Source organism: Lissotriton helveticus, chromosome 3_1, assembly GCF_964261635.1.
Source record: "Lissotriton helveticus chromosome 3_1, aLisHel1.1, whole genome shotgun sequence".
NCBI lineage: Eukaryota > Metazoa > Chordata > Amphibia > Caudata > Salamandridae > Lissotriton > Lissotriton helveticus.
The window spans coordinates 1,896,692,665-1,896,714,181 of record NC_136061.1 but is presented as its reverse complement, the minus strand read 5'-3'; the positions used below and the strand labels follow the sequence as shown (position 1 = coordinate 1,896,714,181).

Below are 21,517 nucleotides of genomic sequence, written 5' to 3'. Positions count from 1 at the left end.
TCCTTTAAGTTGCTCTACAAAGTAGTTAAAGCATCGAAATTAAAAATTAATATTTTTTTCACGGTCAACAAGCTCTATTGGTCGCCATATAAACTAGCAAAGTTTGTAACAGCAGTTTTCCCAAGATGCCACAGATGTGGTGCGCTAAGCGCCGATGACAGACATATGTTTTAAGAGTGCCCACTGTTAGAGAGTTACTGGTCCACAGTGGAAAAAGCTATAAATGAAGTTCTATGTGCCAGCATTAAAATAAGCTTGCCATTAATAATGTTGGAAGTAGAAGTTATGCCGAGTTCACCCCTTACTTGGGATAAGCAGGCCCTGCTCTTTTATTTAATTCTCCTTGCAAGTCGAGAAATTTGCAAAAATGGAGAGAAGCTGCCCCACCCCTTGGGATAGACTGGTTCCAGGCGGTAGAAAGCACGGGTCCAGGGTCACAGAATACAAAACCACGGGATCTATTCGTGTGTAGGTGTTTTATTGAGGCTTGAACAGCAAGTCGGTAGAAAGAAAAAGAAAAGAGACAACAAGGTCTTTGGGGTTTGGAAGGCTGGTCTCTAGTCCTCCTCGTCGTGTAGTGTGGGTCAAGCGGTCTGTGGTCCTGATTGGCCTTGGGTTCCCGGGTCTCTGGGCCTCAGAAGGGAAAACAAGAGGGTACAAGGGTCGGGATCAGCAAACGTCTTAAGGATTCAGTAAGTGCCACCTTCACCAGTCAATGTGGGGGGGTTTGTGAGAAATATTTAGAAAAACCACAAGACCCGCGGCTCAAGTGCCCTACCTCCCGCCTCCCCACACACCCCACCAAAAAGCCCTGTTCAAAGGCACTTGCCTGTAGCCACGGCCCGTTCCTTGGACCGCGGCGTATGGACCCGGGGCGTCTCCTCCTCCTGTCGGCCCACCGGGTTTGTTAGCAGTGTACAGAACGTTCTCCTGGCTCCGATGTTCTCTCGCCTTGTCCGCTGCTTGGCTCCTCTCTCTCTCCTCCTCCGGTCCTGCTCGGCTCCCCGTTCCCTCCTCCTCCGGTCCTGCTCGGCTCCTCGCTCTCTCCTCCTCCGATCCTGCTCGGCTCCCCGCTCTCTCCTCCTGCGGTCCTGCTCGGCCTCCCGCTCTGTCCTCCGCTGGTCCCTCGCCATCCGCTACTCCTCCTTCACGCGTCACTCGTCCTTCTTCTCGCCGTCGGTTCTCCTCTCCGCCCTCCAGGTGCTCGGCTCTCCTGCCTCCAATGCTGCACACGTTCGTTTCTCCTTCAGTCCTCTTATCCCCCTCACTTTCGCCGTCATGCGTATCTCCGCCCCCTCCAGTCGTCCAGAGACTAGAGCGCTGGCGGCTTATTCAGGGTCTTCCTGTGGCGGCAAGGCAGAAGTATACCCCCGTTCTGCACCACGGGTCCCGTCCTGCTCCTGTTCCTCCTCACACTGGTCTAGAGTTTAATACGCATTCTAAGATCTGGGAGGCTTTTCAGAATTGGAATGGCATAATAAGAACTTAGGGGCAGATGTATCAAGTGTTTTGCATGTCGCAAATGCTGCGAATCGCAATTTCGCAGCGTTTGCGACATCAAAAAGTGCAATTGGCATGTATCAAAGAATTAGCATCGCATAATAAGAATTCGCATTTTTGCGAATTCTTAGTGTGCGAGAAGTATTAATTTGCATAATAAATAGCGATTTCCAAATTTGCATGTCCCTAAGTTTGCGAAAATCGCAATTAACAAATCGCAAAATAAGAGATCGCAGCAGTATGTAAGAAAAAATCGCAAATAGCGAATTCTCAAAAATCGAATTTTAAGAAATCGCTATTAACACCAAGTAGAAGCAGGTGGTAAAAAAAAAATATATAAAAAGGCTCCCAGAATGCATCCTCTGACTTTTCAAAATGGGGGGACTTTACCTGATTGCCAGGAGGCTGCGCATTCAAGCTCTTGTCCAGAGAAGACAAAGACAGGAGAGAATCTTCAGAATACGCATTACGCTCTTTCAGCAGACTCAGGAGGAGATCTATGAAAAATACAGGCTACATCCTCACACCATTCTTGACCTGATAAATGAATTGGAACCTTTTTTGGCACATCCAACAGGCAGAACACAATCAATACCAACACATGTACAGGTATTGTGCTCACTGCACCTTTTGGCTTCTGGCTCTTTTCAAAATGTAATTGCAGAGGTTGGTGGAGTGTCACAGAGTGCCCTATCACATTTCTTTCATGTGTTCCTGGACGCAATACTAAGGAGACTACAACATCATATATATTTCTCCAATACACAACAAGCCATACAGGAAACAAAGTTGGATTTCTATCAAATTGCAAGATTTCCACATGTGATTGGATGCATTGATGGAACCCATATTGCCATCACTCCACCTGCAGCCATTGAATATGTATTCCGTAATAGAAAAAGCTACCACTCGCTAAACATCCAGATCATATGCAATGCCAAAAACATTATCAATGACATTGTAGCCAAGTTTCCAGGGAGTACACATGACTCTTTCATCTTCAGACATAGCGCAATTCATAGACGTCTTAGTGCTGGTCCGTTTGGAGATGGATACCTGCTAGGTGAGTAACACTCATACAAACATCCATCCATCCAAATGAAATGGAGCATACAGTTACTTTATTCCCTCTTACTTGCAGGTGATAGTGCCTACGCAGTGCGTGATTTCATACTTACCCCATACTTGAATCCTGCAAATGCAAGTGAAAGACGGTACAACAGGGCACACCGGTCCACACGTGGGGTAATTGAACGTACATTTGGAATTTTGAAAAGCCGTTTCAGATGCATACACAAAAGTGGCGGTGCATTGCAATACAAACCAGAGACATGTTGCAAAATTGTGACAGCCTGTGCAATGCTGCACAACATGGCAATTTGCAAAGGCACAGAAATTGAAGTGAGTGACTCTGACTCATCTGATGATGATGAAAACCCTCCCCCAAGAATGGCAGTGGCAGGAGTAAGAGCCATGTCTGGCCGTCAAAGAAGGACAGAGATAACACGAAATTATTTTTAGGTAAGAAAAAACTAAACTCAAAATCAAGTTTGCAATTGTTCTTTTAATTCACAACATGCAAACTGTAGCACTATCTGTTTGTAACATTTCTTAGAATTTTTGTTAAATGAAATATCCAAACGTGGAAAAGAAAAGAAAAAATATTTCTCAATGCATTTCTGCTGCATGGGTCATTATTCATAGTCATTTTTTGCGCTGGCGGCTGGAAGCATGTTGCTCCTGTGCAGGCATGGGCTCTTGCTCATGTCCGGTAGTGGAACGCCTTCCACTTCTGCGGTGGACCATTATGTTAGTTGGGGTAGGGTTACTACTACTCCTACTGGAGTTGTCCTCATTTTCTCCAGTGCATAGGAGAGCGCTTGCACCTGAGTTGGTGGTTTGCATGTTTTCCAAGACCAATGTCATTTTGTCCACACTCTTTGCCATTTCCCGTGTGCAGTCACTTAATTCTCGCTGCATGTTGATGCTGCGCCTTGTGAAATTGCTTGTGACTGCACAAAGCCTGTTGATGGCCTTGGTGTATGTATGCATTCTGTCTTGCGCAGCCTTTGCAGCCCTGTTACGTGCTTTTTCTGTTTTGAGCAGTGTCAGGCAGAGTTTGTCGATTGAAGCAGCCATGCCTTCCTGATTTTTGTTTGATTTCAGAAGTTGTCTATTTATTGATCGCAGTGCCTTGTGTTGCAGGTGCTGCACCTGAAGCATGTCCTGCTCAAGGCCTGCGAACACTGTGCCTCCTTCACTTTCTCCTCTGTTGCTAACACATGCCTCCAGACGGAATGAGCGTGCCCTCCTTGGAGTTTGGGATTGCTGTTGTGAGTCCTGTGAGGACACTGTAACTGTCTCATGGGGGACAGATTCAACCTCAGAATTTTCTTCCACTCCCATTGGTTCCAGAGGTGCAACACGTCTGCGCTTCCTGTTTATGTTCAAATTGGGGACAGGGACATCAGTGACTTCATCCTCATTTTCAGACGTCACATGAGGAGGTGAATTTTCTAAGACATTTTCTGACGCAGATTCTCTTGTCTGTTCTGTGGATGTAGAGTGTGAAATATGAATTTGTGTTTCTTTACAATTAAATGACTTCATTGCAGACTACAAATTGTACTACACTGCCTCAGCATGCCAAAGTACTACTTGGTAAAATGACATGTGTTACTATGATGATGAGTGTTACATTCTCTATAGGACTACAACTCCCATCATGCATTGCTCAATTCTTGTTTCACAGTGTAAGTGGATTACTATTTATCTGACTATGAGTTTCTGCACAGCACACACACACATTCATTACACACATACATGGATGCAATTTGCATTCATCTTACCTTGTGTAGTTGCTGTGGGTTCAGAGCTGTCAATGGTAGCCACTCCACTCACACTCTCAGGTAACAGGGTGGATTCTATCAGTTCTTCATGGGGTGTTGGTTGATCCACAGCAGAAGTTCCACCACCTGTTTTGTTTGCCTCTTTTATTCTTTCAGCAAGTCTCTCCTTAGATCTGAGTCTCATATCGTACCACCTTTTTTTAATTTAATCAATGGAGCGAGTGGTGACTCCAACAGAGCTAACTTTTTCCTGAATCTCCAGCCAGATTTTCCTTTTCCTGGAGTCAGGCACTTTCAGTGCTTTTTTGCAAAACAGGTTCTCATGGTTACACACCATTTCTTCAATGAGCACTTCATGCTCCTTTTCTAAAAACTTCTGCTTTCTTTTCCTCTTCTCCAAAGCCAAATCCTCCTGTGCCTTCTGTGCCTCCATTGCTCTCCAAACAGGTCTGCTCTGCCTCAGCACACTCTTCCAACTGCCACTGGGTGTGGCTCAGTGTAGCAGGTGCAAGCAATCACTGGAACTTCCTGGTTGTGATGTCATCAGGCTGTTCCTGCATTGCATGTTTCCCGTTTTTGCGATTTCTTAAATTGCAAAATTCGCAATTTTGGAAATCGCAAAAAATTCGCAAAAAATTCTGCGAATTTTATGGAATCGCACATTTCTCGCATAATTCTTCATACATCCCATTTTGCGATTCCGGAATTGCGATTCGCTAAAAATCGCAATTTTGGAATCGCAAAATGGAATCTTGATACATCTGCCCCTTAATAACTGAACTCTATCAGTCCTATGATTACACCTGCATGGACGTGTAACTAGGGAACCGGATGGGCTCGTGCTCAGGACTTTTGAGATATCGCAAAAAGCCTGGGTAGGTAAAGAACGGTTGGCAGGCTAGAATTTGCATATAATGGTGGTATGAGGAAAAAAATAAAAAAAGATAGAACACTCCTGGTTGCAAATTTCCTTCTAGTCTATCAGTTACTCGATCATGAGTGATTGATGAACGGTCTTCTGCCAGAGGAGACGGGGATTACTCATCTATGAATACCATGAGGTGATACAGATTTTCAAGGGATCCAAAGAAGTCAAGTGCAATTTTTTCCTAGACATGTTTTGGAAGATCTGACATGTTGAAAGGATGCTATGTTGTTTTGGGAGATAGACAGTTGCACAAATGACAAGTCTTGAGCTCTCTCTCAACTCCCTCATCAAGATGATTAAACCAAACACGGTCCAGAAGGGCTCGCTCTTTGGTGACAATTCCACAATGTTCCCCATGGACCACTTCAATGCCTAACTGTTGCAAACTTTCAGGAATGCCAATTCTCAACCCTTGCAAGATAATCCCTTCTTGTGTAACTGACAGTTCATCACGCACATTCTTGAATTTCTGATATTCACTGTCATTATCAAGAGCATGTTTTCTCTAGGATTGATGCATAATAATGTCTTTGCGGATAAGCATATTCCTATCTGTATTGGTAGCAACACTTATTTTCTCCACGGATACAGCAACAGGAGTGCTGGATCTTACAAGGAAGTTAACATAGGCCTCGACCACTTTAAAAGGGGTACTGTGAGAATGTATGGGCACTCAAGAAAAGTAGTCTGCAGGGTTTTGATCTTTTCACGGCCTGTGCACAGTGGCGTAGTCATACTCTTGCAGTCACAGCCCCCACCTCTTAATGCAAGGGGGTATTTTGGCCTTTGGGTTGTCAAAAATAGTGAGTAGTGCTTGGTGATCAGTAACAAGAATAAAATATTTCACATACAGAAACACATTAAAGTCTTCGCAGGCACACACAACAGCTAGATCCTCTTTCTCAGATTGTGAGTAAGCTCATTCAGTCTGTGACAAACTTCAGCAGCGTAAGCTACAATATGCCATTGTGCGATGGCATGTCCACTATGGTAGGCAAGAATAATATCCAATCCCACTGGGCTGGCATCCACAACAATCTCTGTATGCAATTTCGGATCAAAGTACGCCATTTCGGTCGCATTTTCAATTGCCTACTTAAATGTATTGAAACTGTGATCACACTCCTGTGACCACTGAAATGAAACATTCTGTTCCGTTAACTCACTCAGTTGGGCACTCGCACTGGCAAAGTCACCGATGTATCTGGAACAATAGCTGGCCATATGAAGAATAGAAAGCAGCGTGGAGGGGAGTTGGATGGCAAAGCCTGAACCTTGGCTGGATCTGGAGTCATTCCTCCATCTGAAGTGCCCAAATAATTTTAGTCTTGTTTTGTGAAACATGCACTTTTCAGCATTTAAAGTCAGTACTGCATCAGCCAGTAGACAGCACACTTGTGTAAGGAATATATCATGCTCCTTATGTGTGGCCGCAAATATTAATATATGATAGGCTGTATAATGCAACAAATTACATCTTAGAAATGTTCCACAGCTAAAGACACTCCGAAACTCAATCTTTTATATCTGAACTAACCAACATGAGTTAAAAAAGTAGTAATATATGTGCAATTTTCTACCAATTCAAGCTGATGATATACTTTGTTTAGATCAATGCGTGAAAAGACTTTTCACTATTTAACTGTGGGTAATCATATTGGTAATGTGTGGACCTGCGTACTATTCTCTTTTGATTGTCGTATTTACTTAACACATGTCAGCATGTCTTAGCAATGTCTCAATTTCTTTTTCAGCAGCCTCTTGGAGATGAAATACAATGTGACAATGTCATTGAGTAACAGGACGAATGTCCTCATTAATGTCACGCTGCATTTTCATTTTCTTAAGTTTTCCAAATCCATGAAACAATGACGGAAACTAATTCATTATGTCATGATGCGCATTCAATCAATCAAGACATTTGTAAAGCGCGGTACTCACCCGTGAGGGTCTCAAAACGCTGGGGCGGTTGCTGCTACTGCTCGAACAGCCAGGTTTTGAGTAACCTTCTGAAGGTTAGCAGGTCTTTGGTCTGCCATAGGAGGATGGGGAGGGTGTTCCAGAACTTGGGGGCAAGGTAGGAGAACGATCTGCCGCTGGTGGTAGCTCTTCGGATGCGGGGGACGGTGGCGAGGGCAAGGTCGGCGGAGCGTAGCTGGCGGTTAGGGGTGTAGAAGGGGAGTTGTTTGTTGAGGTGTGTTATGGAGTGCCTTGTGTGCATGGGTGAGGAGCTTGAAGGTGATCCTCTTGTTGATAGGAAGCCAGTGCAGGTCTTTCAGGTGGGTGTGATGTGGCTGTGGCGAGGGATGTCGAGGATCAGGCGTGCAGAGGCGTTTGTATGCGTTGCAGTAGTTTCAGTAGTCTGGATGGGGCTCCCGCATAGAGGGCGTTTCTGTAGTCCGGTCTGCTGCTGACGAGGGCCTGGGTGACGTTCTTCTGGTGTCAGTGGGGATCCACCTGTAGATCTTTTGGAGCATGCGTAGGGTGTTGAAACAGGAGGACGAGATGGCGTTGACTTGCTTGGTCATAGAGAGTGTTGAATCGAGGATGAATGCCAGGTTGCGGGCGTGGTCGGAGGGTGTCGGTGCTGCTCCCAGGTCTGTCGGCCACCAGGAGTCGTCCCAGGCAGATGGGGTGGAGCCAAAATGAGGAGCTCCATTTTGTCTGAGTTCAGTTTCAGATGGCTGTTCTTCATTCGGCGACGGCTTTCATTCCTTCGTGGCGGTTGGTTTTGGCGGTGAGAGGGTCCTTGATGAGGGAGAGGATCAGTTGTGTGTCGTCGGCATAGGAGAAGATGTTGAGGTCGTGAAGTCTAGCGACTTTTAAGCATGGGCTGAAAATTTGTTCTGCTCGTAGAATTTGCGGATATTCCGCGATTTCGCGATCTGCGAATTTCGCAAAATCGCGGTTAAATCCGCGAATCAGCGGGGACGAATTTTCAGCCAAGCACTTACAGGGTTACAGCAGCAGGTGCAAAAGTTGAAGCAAATTTTTTGTAACCTTTTACAAAAGGGTTACAAAGAAATTAATTTCAACTTGGGCACCTGCTGCTGTAAGCCTGTAAGTGCTTCCTGGTGCCTCGTTGCCTACTTGCAACTATTCTCTGGCCCTGCTCTGACCCTTGAAGCAGGGTCAGAGAATAGTTACAAGTAGGCAATGAGGTGCCTGTCATGAAAATTAAACCTCAACAGGAAGCACTGACAGATATAAAAACAAGCATTTTCAATGCAATAGGTCTCGCATTAGGAAAGTTTGAGCTATTGGTCTTGTAAATGAATTTTTTTTTAATTTATGTGTTGGTTTTGAAAATAGCTAAATTAATAGCTTTGTCATTTACAATGCCAAAACTTTCGCAAATGTGACACCTATAGCATTTGTAATGAAACATGTTTTGTATTTACGTGACTTAGCAGTATTGATATTACAAATTACAATGGCTTTTAATTTTTTAAAATAATTAATACTTAAATAAAAGTGATTTTAATTTATAATGGCAATAGCTTAAACTTTTGTAAATAACTTTTGTGAAGATTATGTTCAGTGTATTGTGACGAAAATCTAAGAACAGAAGTGAAATATTAACATCTTTTTGTGACATTTGTAATAAAGTTTGAAACATTGAGAGAACATATTTGAACCAGTTGTTGTTGAATGGTTGCGCAGATTGATGCTGGGGTGGCGCTGAGTGGTGCTGTGGTGGTGCTGAGTGATAATGTGGTGGTGCTGAGTGATGCTGTGGTGGTGCTGGGATGAACCAGAGAATGGCAGTGCTGAACCAGAGGGTGGCAGTGGTGAACCAGAGGGTGGCAGGGGTGAACCAGAGGGTGGCAGGGGTGAACCAGCAAAAAACCAGCGAACGCGAAAAAAACCAAAAATCCGCAAATTCGCACGAATTCGCGGATTTTGCCGATTGCGATTTCGATTTCACGCGAAACGCAAATTTCGCCCATTGGGTGAGCGGGCCATGTAGATGTTGAACAATGTTCGGATGAGGGAAAATCCTTGGGGTACGCCGCAGATGATCTTGGAGGCTTCGGATTGGAAGGGAGGGAGGCTGACGCTCTGTGTTCTGCCGGAGAGGAGGGAGGTGGTCCAGTCCAGTGCTTTGCCTCGGATTCCTGCGTCGTGGAGTCAAGTGCGTAGGATGCAGTGGCAGACCATCTCAAATGTGGCTGATAGGTCCAGGAGGGTGAGGGTCGCAGTCTCGCCGTTGTCCAGCAGGGCCCTGATGTCATTGGTGGCGGCCATGAGGGCCGTTTAGGTGCTGTAGTTGTTGAGGAACCCAGACTGGGATGGGTCCAGGATGGTGTTCTCCTCGAGGTAGCGGGTCAGCTGTTTGTTGACAGTTTTCTCGATGACCTTCGCCGGGAACGGGAGCAGGGAGATGGGCCGGAAGTTCTTGAGGTCCTTCGGGTCTGCTTGAGTTTCTTGAGCAGGGCATTGATCTCGGCGTGCTTTTCCAGCTCACCGGGAACGTTGCGATCTTAAAGAAGATGTTTATGGCCTTGCGGAGGTGGGGTGCGATGGTGGCGCTGGCTTTGTTGAAGATGTAGTGAGGGCATGGGTCTGATGGGGAGCTGGAATTGATGGTGCTCATGACTTTGACTGTGTCGTTGTTGTTGATGTTGATCCAGGTGAGCAGGGGGTCCCCGTGGGTGGTGGTCGTGGGGTCTAAGGTGTCATTGGCTGTCGTGGTGGGCTGGTTGTCGAAGATCTCATGAATGTCTGCGATCTTGCGGTGGAAGAAGGAGGCCAAAGAGTTGTACAGGTCTTGTGATGGTGGGATATCGTTGGTGTTGGAGCTGGGGTTGGAGAGTTTCTTCACAATATTGAAGAGCGCTTCGCTGTTGTGTGCGTTGTTGTCGAGGTGGTCCTTGAAGGAGGTCTTTTTGGCGGATCTGATGAGGTGATGGTGTTGGCGCATGGTGTTCTTGTGGGCTGCTTGGTTCTCCGGTGTCTGTTTGTGACGCCATTTCTTCTCCAGCTTTCTGTAGTTTTGCTAGGAGGTCTGGAGGTCCGCGGTGAACCAGCTGGCAGTCTTGTTGGTGCGTTTGTTGGAGGGATTCTGGATCGGGGGAGGGTGTTGGCAGAGTCGCCTAGCCAGCGTCTGAGGTTAGTGGCATCGGGGTCGATAGGGTCTGTGGGTGGGCTTCGGGCGAGGGCGGTGTGTAGTTGGTCTTCTGTTATTTTGCCCCAGCAGCGGCGGGGGACCTGTTGGATGCGGTGGTGCATGGTAGGATTCTCGAAGGTGAAGTGGACGCAGCGGTGATCGGTCCAGTGGAGGTCGGTGGTGTGGCTGAAGGAGACGTGGGAGCTTGCGGAGAAGATGGGATCAAGCGTGTGGCCGGCGGAGTGGGTGGGCGATGTTACAATCTGTTTTAGTCCGAGGTTGGCAAGGTTGTCGATCAGGGTCAGGGAGTTGGTGTTGTTGTTGTTCTTGAGGGGGAAGTTGAGGTCCCTGAGGAGGATGTAGTCCGTGGACGCAATGGCGTGCGTGTCGACAAAGTCGGCGATGGAGTCGCTGAACTGTGGCCTGGGTCCGGGGGGCCTGTAGATGAGAGTTCCTCTGAGGGTCATCTTTTTGACAAGGCAGTTTCTGCCCTGCCAGCTGTACAGGGCAGAATTAGGACTCACATTACTATGAATCATGTTTTTTTTGCTGCTGGTAGTTCACAACTCTCTTATACGGAATTTTTTATTTCACAAACGTACGATCAGTGGCGGCTGGTACTTTAAGTAGGGGGCAGACGGGACAGAAATGCACACACAACTTTACCTACAGAAAATTAACAGATTATATAAGTTGGCTATCAAAAAAGCTAAGAAAAGGTACTATTCAGACAGAATTCAAAACGCTAAATGTGCAAATAAAGAATTCTATAAAATACTCAATGAATTTCGAAAATCAAATTGCCTAGAAGGAACTCATCCTGTTACTCAAGATTTCACAGACAAACTGGCAAATCATTACACGGACAAAGCAGACACTTTGGACTCGTACTTAAAACAGAAACAAAGCACCAGCACTAACCCTTGTACAAAGCAACTATCCAAGAATGCTCTAATCAAGCCTCTCCGTTCTTTCCAACACATCTCACACGATGAATTTATGGACCTGGTTAAAGCAAGCAGGCCTGCCAGCAGCCCTTCTGACCCCTGTCCGCCACAAACTTTCAAGACAATTCTTTTAACAACCTCTGCTGCCATTCCAGTAAGAAGAATCATCAACGATTCCTTAACTACTGGAATGTTTCCAGAAGAACTCAAAAAGTCATACATACGCCTTTTACTGAAGAAAACAAACTTGGACCCGCTGAACCCTGACAACTATAGACCCATTACAAATGGACCTTTCCTTGATAAACTGATAGAAAGAGCAGCGATCGCCCAGATGTCACAATTCATTGAAGAGAATGACATACTTTTAGATTTCCAAACAGGATTCCGTCCGGGAAGAGGCACTGAATCTGCCCTCCTTGCCATCTGGGATGACCTAAAGAATACAGTTGACCGCAACGGGGTTGCTGCGCTACTCCTCTTGGACCTCTCAGCTGCCTTTGACACGGTTGACCATGACACTCTGAAACAAAAACTTTATGAAGCCGGCATAGAGGGAACTGCTCTAGACTGGATCGCGTCCTACCTTTGAAACAGAACTAATGTCATCCATGCCCCACCTTTCTCGTCCAAACCGTACTCCACAAAAGCAGGGGTCCCTCAATGTTCTATCATATCGCTCATGCTTTTCAACATCTACATGAAGTCTTTACCAGTACTGATCAATAGATTTCACCTCACATGCTACAAACTATGCAGATGACACGCAAATACTCCTTCAACTGGAATGCCCCAAAGACATTGGAAAATCACCTATTATCAGCCGTCTCAGAGCCGTGGATCAGTGGATGACTTGGAGCCATCTCAAATTGAATGCTTCAAAAACTGAAATACTAATGTGTGGCGATTGGAAAAAATTACAACCTGCTTGCCGCATGGCCTGATGAACTGGGATCACTGCCTAAAGTATCGAAGGATGTAAGAAACCTCAGAATGACCACGGACTCCAAGCTGTCGATGAATGCCCAAGTGGATAAACTAGCAAAATCACTAAAAAAACGCTGCGGCGAATTTTACCTCATTTGGGATTTCCACACAAGGTTCAAGCTACCATCTCCCTTGTTCTATCCAAACTCGATTACGCCAATAGCCTCTACCACGTATCACCTTTAACGACCATCAAAAGACTAAACGGATTCAGAACTCGGCTGCCAGACTAACTTGCATATCAAACCGCGAGCCCACATCTCCCCTGCCTTGAAAGCCCTGCATTGGTTACCGGTAGCCAGAAGATACACGTTCAAGCTGCTTTGTATTACCCACAAAGTAATACATGGAATAGGACCACTCTTCATCAGGAATAAAATCACCAAACACCTTCAACAAAGGAACCTCTGCTCTAAAGGAGCATCTCGCGTCAAAATCCCACCATACAAGAAAGAAACCATGGGTCGCACATCCTTCTCTTTTCAAGCAGCCAAACAATGGAACTCTTTACCCCCAACATAAGATCCACCGGCAACCACCTTATCTTCAGAAAACTACTCAAGATTTGGCTCTTCCCCACATAAGCACCATACGGAAACAGAAATTTACAGCATATCCCTCTGTATATAAGCATTTGTTTTCACTATAGATATGTACATATCTTTGTGTATCACTTTATAAAACATGTAAAATAATTATGTTGTTAAGAGAAAAGAAAAAAACAAAATAACAATAATAATAGGAATAGTAATATTAATCAATAAATAAAGATCATCTTTGGTCTACATGTACATACTTCCATTGTGCATCTATGTACTTTCCATGTACTTCGATCTGTGTGTCTATTTCTTTTCAATATATTTAATCTAAATATACTTACTTCCTTTATGTATCTATATACTTTCAATGTTCTTATGGATCTATATATTTATCACTTTCTTCTAATTTAGCATTTTCAATGCACTAGCCTATTTCTCAGCCTATACTTCGCTCAATATATCTTCTAGCCCAACCTTCTGACTCATCTCAAACTTCTTTCTACTACTCCAATGCACTACCCTATCTCTCATCCTATACATCTATCAATATATCCTCTACATCCACTCTCTCATTTATCCCAAACCCCATACCACTACTATGATCACCAAAATAACCCTTTCTAGACTCTCTCCTGCTCTACCTCTCCTTGCATCATCTGACACCCCTTTTTACTACACCGATCCCCTAAAACAAACCTTTCTAAACTCTCCCCTCTGACTCCTCCCCTCCAAAACTCCTTTTCACTCATCCAAAAGCCTCTTCCTACTGCTAAGACCTAAAAAAAATAAAAAATAAAATCCTTCACTCTTTTATCCCTACACTATCCTTTTCAATCAAAATTACCAGACTAACATGCTCACTTCTCAAATTCTATATTCAACTATACTGATATACTGCTCTAATAACTGAATAACATATCTACTATTCAAATTACTTCCTATTTATAATATACTAATTTTCAACACTAATCCTTTATGGGTTCCGGAGTGGCGTGCTACTCGCCAGAAAAGCGCTTTATCACCCATCAGGGGTAACAAGTGCTATATGAATGCTAATCTTTCTTCCCTTTTTATCCCTCCGCTATCCTTCTAACTGCAAGTAACAGACTAATATCCACCACTGAAATTACCTCATATTTCACCATATGAATTCACCACTAATCCTTTATAGGCTTCCTGAATAGCGTGCGTCAACAGGTGATAAATGAATACAAACCTTTGTCCTCCTCTATCCTTCTGCTATCATTCCATATCCAAATAACTGACTAACCTATCCACCACTTAAAATGTACTTGCATGTTTCACTATACTAATTCAACACTAATCCTCTATGGGTCCCAGAGTAGCGTGCTACCTGCCGAAAAAGCTCTTTGACGCCTCGCCAGGGCTAGTAAGCGCTATATAAATGCAACTACAATACAATACAATACATAAGCACTGACTCACACCCATGCATTCACACATGCACACACACACACCTTCATTCACAACAAATAACTCAAATATTCATGCATGCACGCACGCACAAAACATTAAAATCACCCTTACTTGCGCAGCTCTGCCTCTGAGGTGCCAGGAGGGTTGGCACTGCTGACGTCCCTGTCAGCCAATGAGGGAAGCAGCAGTCCTTTCTCTTCACAAAGTGGGATGTGGGTCAGTGAGAGTTGCTGACCCCAGTACATTCTGTGATGAGGTTTCAGTAATTGACACTCAGCTTTGGGCACTTTAGGGCTTTGAACTGAAGCACCCAGGTCTGAGGCAATCAGTGACGCTCCCCCTCATCACGAGGGAGAGGGCCACAGGTGCTTTTCCAGGCTGAAGAAGTCATACCTACAAGAGCTGTGACATCTTCAGCTAGGCAAAGTTCAGCTCAGTTAGCCAGGAGCCTGTGCATTTAACGCATGTCTAGCTCCTGGCTGCTTGACCTGAAAATAAAATCTGTTAGGTAGGCCTCTCCTCAGCGTGACAGACACTGTTTTTCTGTGCAAAATGTGATGGGGCTTGGCCGTTCTGCCCAATAAGATGGGCTGCGGCAGTGTTAGTTGTGCAAATCGTTTTATTTGCTCTGTGAAAGATGTAAAATGTGGACTTTTAGGCATAGTTTTTTCCTGTTTTCCTTTGTTTTATAGCTTTTAGTATCTGCATAGTTAGAATTATGCTTGGCTTTCTCAGATTGGCTCATGCAATCTGAATGCTTAGCATGCAGGCCTTAACTTCTGCTATTTTCCTAAATGGTAGAGTTAGTAGCAGGTGCACCAAGCACACAGACGCAGTGGGCCTGTGTTGGGTGTGATTAGGATAGTGGATGCTAGCAGCCTTATTATCCAAATATTGTTGGGGGTGACAGATTTTAATTACCTGTGCTCTTGTTATGCACCCACATAGGCCCATAATTGTCAGGCAGGGAATTAATAGCAGTTAGTGTCCTTCCAATGTCTGTTAACTGACATATGCCTTTGTACTTCTACCTGCCTGCACGCCTGGTATCACGATACATGGTGAATGTACAGACAAATCTTTAAATTAATCGATTTTTGTTGTTATTATTCCAGGCCTGCCTTGATAGAAATCCAGAAGCTTTCCAGCCTAAAATTGGTAAGGGGAAATTGGGAGATATTAAACCACGACATAATAAAGGCTGCAATTGCAAGCGGTCTGGCTGCCTTAAAAATTATTGTGAGTGCTATGAGGTTAGTAATGCCACTTTTAATAAAATGTTAACACATTTGACCAATATATACTAATCCATTGCAGTGCAAGCATTCTTGATTATTAATTTCTTTTGATACCGTATAACACTCTTGTGACTCTTGCAATTCTGAAATGTATGACTTTCACCTGGACAATTTTGTTTGTAAACCACTCAGATTTTTGCGATATTTAGATTTTTCAAAGATGATCAAACTTTATAAAAAATATTAAATTTAGAATTTATTAAAAGGTTTATTTTCTGCAATATCCTTAGCAGTTTGACTAGTAGCAGGTTTAACGGAAAAGAGCATGAAAGTTTGATAAACAGACAAATACAAGTGTCAGTTAGTTTTGGAGTAGGGGCGGGTCTTTGGTGGAATAGATTTAAAAGTTGTCGTATTTGTGGCAGTAGTGCACTTGAGGTGTATATTTTCTAATCAGTTTTTTTTAACAGTAGGGTTTCTCATGTAAGAAATTCTTATTGCACTATTAGGAGAGGGATAGCTCACTTGGAATGGAACTAAGGTTATCTGTGACATGCAAGTAACAGATATATCTCTGTAGCAGATTCATGAATGCACAGATCTATTACAATTAGAAACAGTTAATGAATTTCTAATATGAGGCATTCCTACTTCATTATTAGTAGGGAAATATCTCTGTTCGTAAGGAACCAATGTTACCTGTGACTTGCAGGTAACACATAGCTCAGTAGCAAATTTACTTATGCACTGATCAATCTCATGACAGTTGAAATATTTTCTTAATCTAAGAACGCTCCTCCATTTGCAAAATTCAGTGGAGATCTGCAGCAGTATTGCTTTTGATTGCAGAAAGTGACTTAGGTCACACCCCACTGCAGCTTTTCTCGGCAAACTGTGTCTCCATGGCTAGCATATCCCCTTCAGCGATATACTGCAGAAGACTTGGTCGCCACCTCAAGACCACAACTGAGTCCTCTAACAGGAGAAAGTAAGGGAAGTCCTGTAAGGTAGTATACACTCCAAACCTCCAGCTCCACAACTTATCTCCTGCTTGCAATGCCATTTCCACTTGCGGAGATGTTCTGAAACCTTCTACCCTAGAACTAGAACCCTGAGTCCCCTGACCCTGCAAACAACCCTGGTTTCGATGAAAGGTTAACAAGATTCTATGTCAATTCAAAGCTCCAGTCTACATTATCAGCCACTGAGTAGGAACAGCCAAGTGGGGTTCTTGAGTGGAGTTCTCCATGTAGCGCCTCCTCGCATCCCAAGCACTTTTCAAAATTAAGGGGATCAGAATATTCTGGGGTGGGATAGAGGCCATCTTAGGTATTGCTGATTTTCTCAGTATTGAGATCCTCACCATAGCTTACAAGTTTTTTTCTTCTTGGAGCAACATCAGAGCCACCCTCCCCAGTGCCAAATTGCTTTAACTGCAGTAAGAAGATTTAGAACACTAGCTCAATATCCTGAATTCTGGATACTTCAAGATGTTATTGTGATACATGTGTCTGTCAATCACTCCATAGTGACTGTCCATTGAGATTCCTCCAGAAGTAGTGCATGTATATTACAAACCATTTGCAGTTCCAGATCTAAATCCTTCTTTACCTCATCCACCTTTTCTAATAACAAAGAGCGAAGTGTTCCTGTGCCCCAGCAACATTATTAAAAAAGTTGAACATTGGCCAGGTCCCCTAACTACCTCACTGAAGGTTTAGGGCTTAGGGATGAGCATCCAAGGGAGGGATATCCATTCAAGAAAACACGTGCTGTACGCTGTGCTATACGCTGATAGCATGAGTGATATTTCCGTGCAATTCTATAAGGAAAAAATCCCCATAGACTCCTGTTTCCTTTAAAACATGCCATATAACACCAGATACTAATTCTTCAGGCTTGATTTCTATCACCAATCTTTTTTAATAACAAATTGAAATTTCTGTTACTTCACATTTAGAAGCAACTGCAAACCCAAACTCTGGCTGCCATCCGATTCTTTGTTTCGTCCCACGTCTTTATATCATGTCTAATCATACATTATTAATTAGCAGACTCCACTAACACATAACTCTTAGGTGAGGGTCATGCTAAAAGTCTAGGAATGGATTATGGCCATTCTACATCCGATAAAAAGAAGTATTAGAGTGGGGTTCTGATTAGAATAATTGAAAATATTGCACTGAATGCCTTATAATAGTATTTAGATTCAATTGTGTGGCAAAAACCCTACTTCTACTTGAGAGACTGTGGACTTGAAGGTTACATTTTCCATATACTTTGCGTGCTCCTCAATATAAGTCCTTTTTGGAAGTGGGTAATGTCTAAACTGCATATTCTCATTGGCACCCCTCCTGACCTGCCCACTAAAATAGCCAGAGATTGAGGGGGAATTGGAACTCTCAATTATTCCGCAAAACATTTGAAAGGCTGCTCTACAATAAAACCCAATGAAATTCTGTGTGGGAGACATGTGTTGGTGCAAGGACAAGACAAGGAAGCAGCCAGGTATTATACAACCGCACTACCCGAAATTGTTACAAGCAATGTACTGTAATTTCACGTTTCCCACCTCAATGGTCAGCTGCTCATTGACAAAACATGTATTAGTGTTGGAAGCCATTGAAAACCTGAACAGCAAACATCAAAAAAGCAGAGATTGGTCTTGGCTTGCCCAGGCCTTAAATTCCACTTCCTAACATTAACATTGGTTTTTTGCCGATCAATCAACTGCTAACACCAAAGAACACTCTGGGCAAGAATAGGCACAATGAGCCAGTCTCACCGGATATCAGCTGCAGCCATGGGCCATGCAACCATCTAGTACCAGCAAACTCCAACTTTGGCGAAAATACTCATAACACTCAAATGAACAACCTAAGTATCAACATAGTGTCTTGGAATGTCGCAGGGATATACAAAGCCTTGCAAAGCCCAGGAGCAGTAGCATTCATGGCTGGAGCTGACATAATCTGCGTACAGGAAACATGGGCCACTTCCTCTACACCACTATGGAATTATGCCGAATACTCCAAACCCGCAAAAAAAGTGAACATCTTTGGGAGACCTTCAGGGGGCATTGCAATTTACATTAAGCACGCACTAAAAGTAAATTTATCATTAATACAGAACACCTCAGACATGCTCCTGGCAGGTATTCTGATAGGCCTCACAACGATTGATGGCCCAACTCCAATTCTTCTCATTAACATCTATTTTAATCGGCATGGACTGGCTCCAAACGACAAATTGACCCACTTATTAAACGAGATCGAAACTATATTGTTACGGTATGCAGGTATGGACTCGATTATTTTGGGCGACTTCAATATGCACGATATAGGTCACACAATCGATGAAAACCATCATAATGGAAGTACCAGAAGGTTCAACGCCCTAATGCGAGCCTATAAGCTGGCAACATCAAACTACATAACCATAAAAAACAATCCAACAGCATCGATAATTCCTACTTTTAATAACCAGACAACAATAAACTACATCTTACTCAGTGAATGCTTACAGAATCATATGTTAAGCTATAAAGTCCTACCTCGGATTGAAAGCGACCACGCCGCTCTTAAAATAGAGTTGTGCATGAATGCAAAAAGCAGATACACTTTTCATCATATTGGAACCACAAACGGACACGAGCATCATAGTCTCCCCAAAAGAATCAAATGGGGAATTGCCCCATCCCATAAGTTCGCCGAATGGAAATCTACCTGGAAAGGCTGGCAGACCGGCCTCAATGACCAGGGTAGAATCGGAAAGTAGGGTGAGCTCTCATATGATTTAGCCTACCAACTCCGAGGGAACAACAAACGAAGAGCCCAGGTCAACCCCTCTTATAAACTGGGATTCCAGCCAGCAATTAAGAAATCCTCGAAAGCACTCAATTCCAAACGCAGAGCCTATCGGGAAACAAGATCTATAACTGCAAAAAACGACTTGAAGGAGGTGGCCAAGGCCCATGCAAAAGTTGTTTGGCAGGCGAAACGTGAAGCAACGGAGCAAAAATGGTTGAGGGTTTTCGAGCTGCTTGCCCCCAGCAAGACTCAAGAATTCTGGCAATATATAAACAAGCTCAACGATGGGCCCAGTAATAGAGGGAACTCACTTGACGCAAGTACTTGGATTGCTCACGTAAAAACTCTATATGCTAAAGACTCAGAGAAAAATCCAAGCAAAAGAACACCCGCTGACGAACATCTAAAGGAAGAAACAACTGAACCTATGGCCCCTCTAGCCAACTCCACACCTACAGAAAGAAAGGCTATACGAGCAATCTTGAAAAAAATACGCCATAATGGGGCCCCTGGACCGAATGGCCTACCAGGCTCCCTCTTCAGGGAAGACATCGACTTTTGGGCCGAGAACCTGGGCCAGTTGTATGCAGAGTGCAGACTACTGATGGATGTCCCAGACTCCTGGAGGGGCTCCTTGTTACACCCAATCTATAAAAAAAGGGCAAACACAGATCCCAAGAATTATCGAATGATCGCCTTACTGGACGTGGATGGCAAGGCATATGCAAGCTCTCTCCTCATGGAACTTGCAGATTGGGCCACCAAGGAGAACTTACTTCCCTTCTACCAAACAGGATTCCGCCCGGGAAGCTCAACCATCGATAACATCATAGCCCTATCATACATAATACAACTATCAATGGCTCAGGGCGATCAGCCCCTTTTTGCCTGTTTCATTGATTACACAGCAGCCTTTGATGGCGTAGATCGTAACATCTTATGGAGTAAATTGGCGGGCTGGAACATCTGCCCGAAACTTCTACAAGCCATCAGATCACTGTACACCCAAACGTGGGTAAGAGTCAAACTCTCATGTGAATCAGCTACTGAAAAAATTAGCACAAATGACGGGCTAAAGCAGGGCTGCGTTCTTGCTCCGCTCCTTTTCAACCTATACACAGCCGACCTGGGTAAGGCACTGCAGGGAGCAAACCTGGCGATCCCTAGAATTGGGGGAATTGGGCTACAATTGATTCAGTACGCAGATGACCTGGTCCTTTTGGACCACACCAAAGTCGGCCTGCAAAAAGGTCTAACAGCATTAGCAGATTACAACGCCAAAAATAAATTGGTTGCAAACCCAACAAAATCGAAAATATAGATTTTTGGCTGCTATCCAAAAAAGAAGATAACAAAATGGAGACTGGGACCACTTCCGCTATCCACCACACAATCATATAACTACCTCGGAGTCTGGCTCAGCAAAACTGGCCGGTCAAAGGCTCATCGACTAAAGCTCCAGCAGAAAGCCAAGATGGTCACTTACGCTATTTGTAAACTTAATGCCACTTTGGAAAGTCCAACTACCACGGCTATCCAACGAGTCCTAAGAGCAAAATTACTACCTTCACTCAACTACGCTATACAGGCGTTCCCAGGCAAATTGGGTCAAGATCTCGAAAAAATCAATTGTGCTGCCTAAAAAAAGCTATTCTGCCTCCCGTCATGTACAAGGAACACTTTAATTCGTTTAGAATTCAATCTTACCCGGCAATCTCTGGAAGAACTAGCGAACCTGGCAAAATATTACTACTTAACCACCATAGCACCAGAGAACTCGATGAAGCATGTTATAAACAAATTTTCACAAAGCCAGACAGCCCGTGGTCAGCCGGTTTGACATCAGCCAAAGAGCTTTTGAATCTAGCAACAGAGAACTGGGACCCTAACTCAATAAAATATACAACCATCAAAACAGTATTGAAAAAGCAAGTTACATCCTGCTCACGAAAACTGGATATTGAAGCTTTGATGGCCAGAGGCTTACACGAGTCCCAAAGCTCTCCTCATATTTTAAATGGCCACAAACCACACCTTGTACAGACATTGGGCAGACAAGCCCTACAACGGATTTTAGCGGCAAGACTGCATGTGCTCCCCTTAAAACACCTGTATCCTTCAGCTACAGTCAGACCAGCGATCACAGAGTGTCGCCTCTGTCACTACAAGCGTG

General features: G+C 44.1%; 1 protein-coding gene across 6 annotated transcripts in view; it reads left to right on the top strand.

The window, feature by feature from the left end:
• The window catches only part of TESMIN (testis expressed metallothionein like protein), a 1,592,961-nt gene that overhangs the window by 1,356,544 nt on the left and 214,900 nt on the right, over positions 1-21,517 (top strand). For all 6 annotated transcript variants that reach the window (XM_078682880.1, XM_078682879.1, XM_078682876.1 and 3 more), the window contains one exon: positions 15,413-15,550. In XM_078682880.1, coding sequence (XP_078539006.1) covers positions 15,413-15,550 — 138 coding nt within the window. The remainder of the gene's footprint in view (positions 1-15,412; positions 15,551-21,517) is intronic.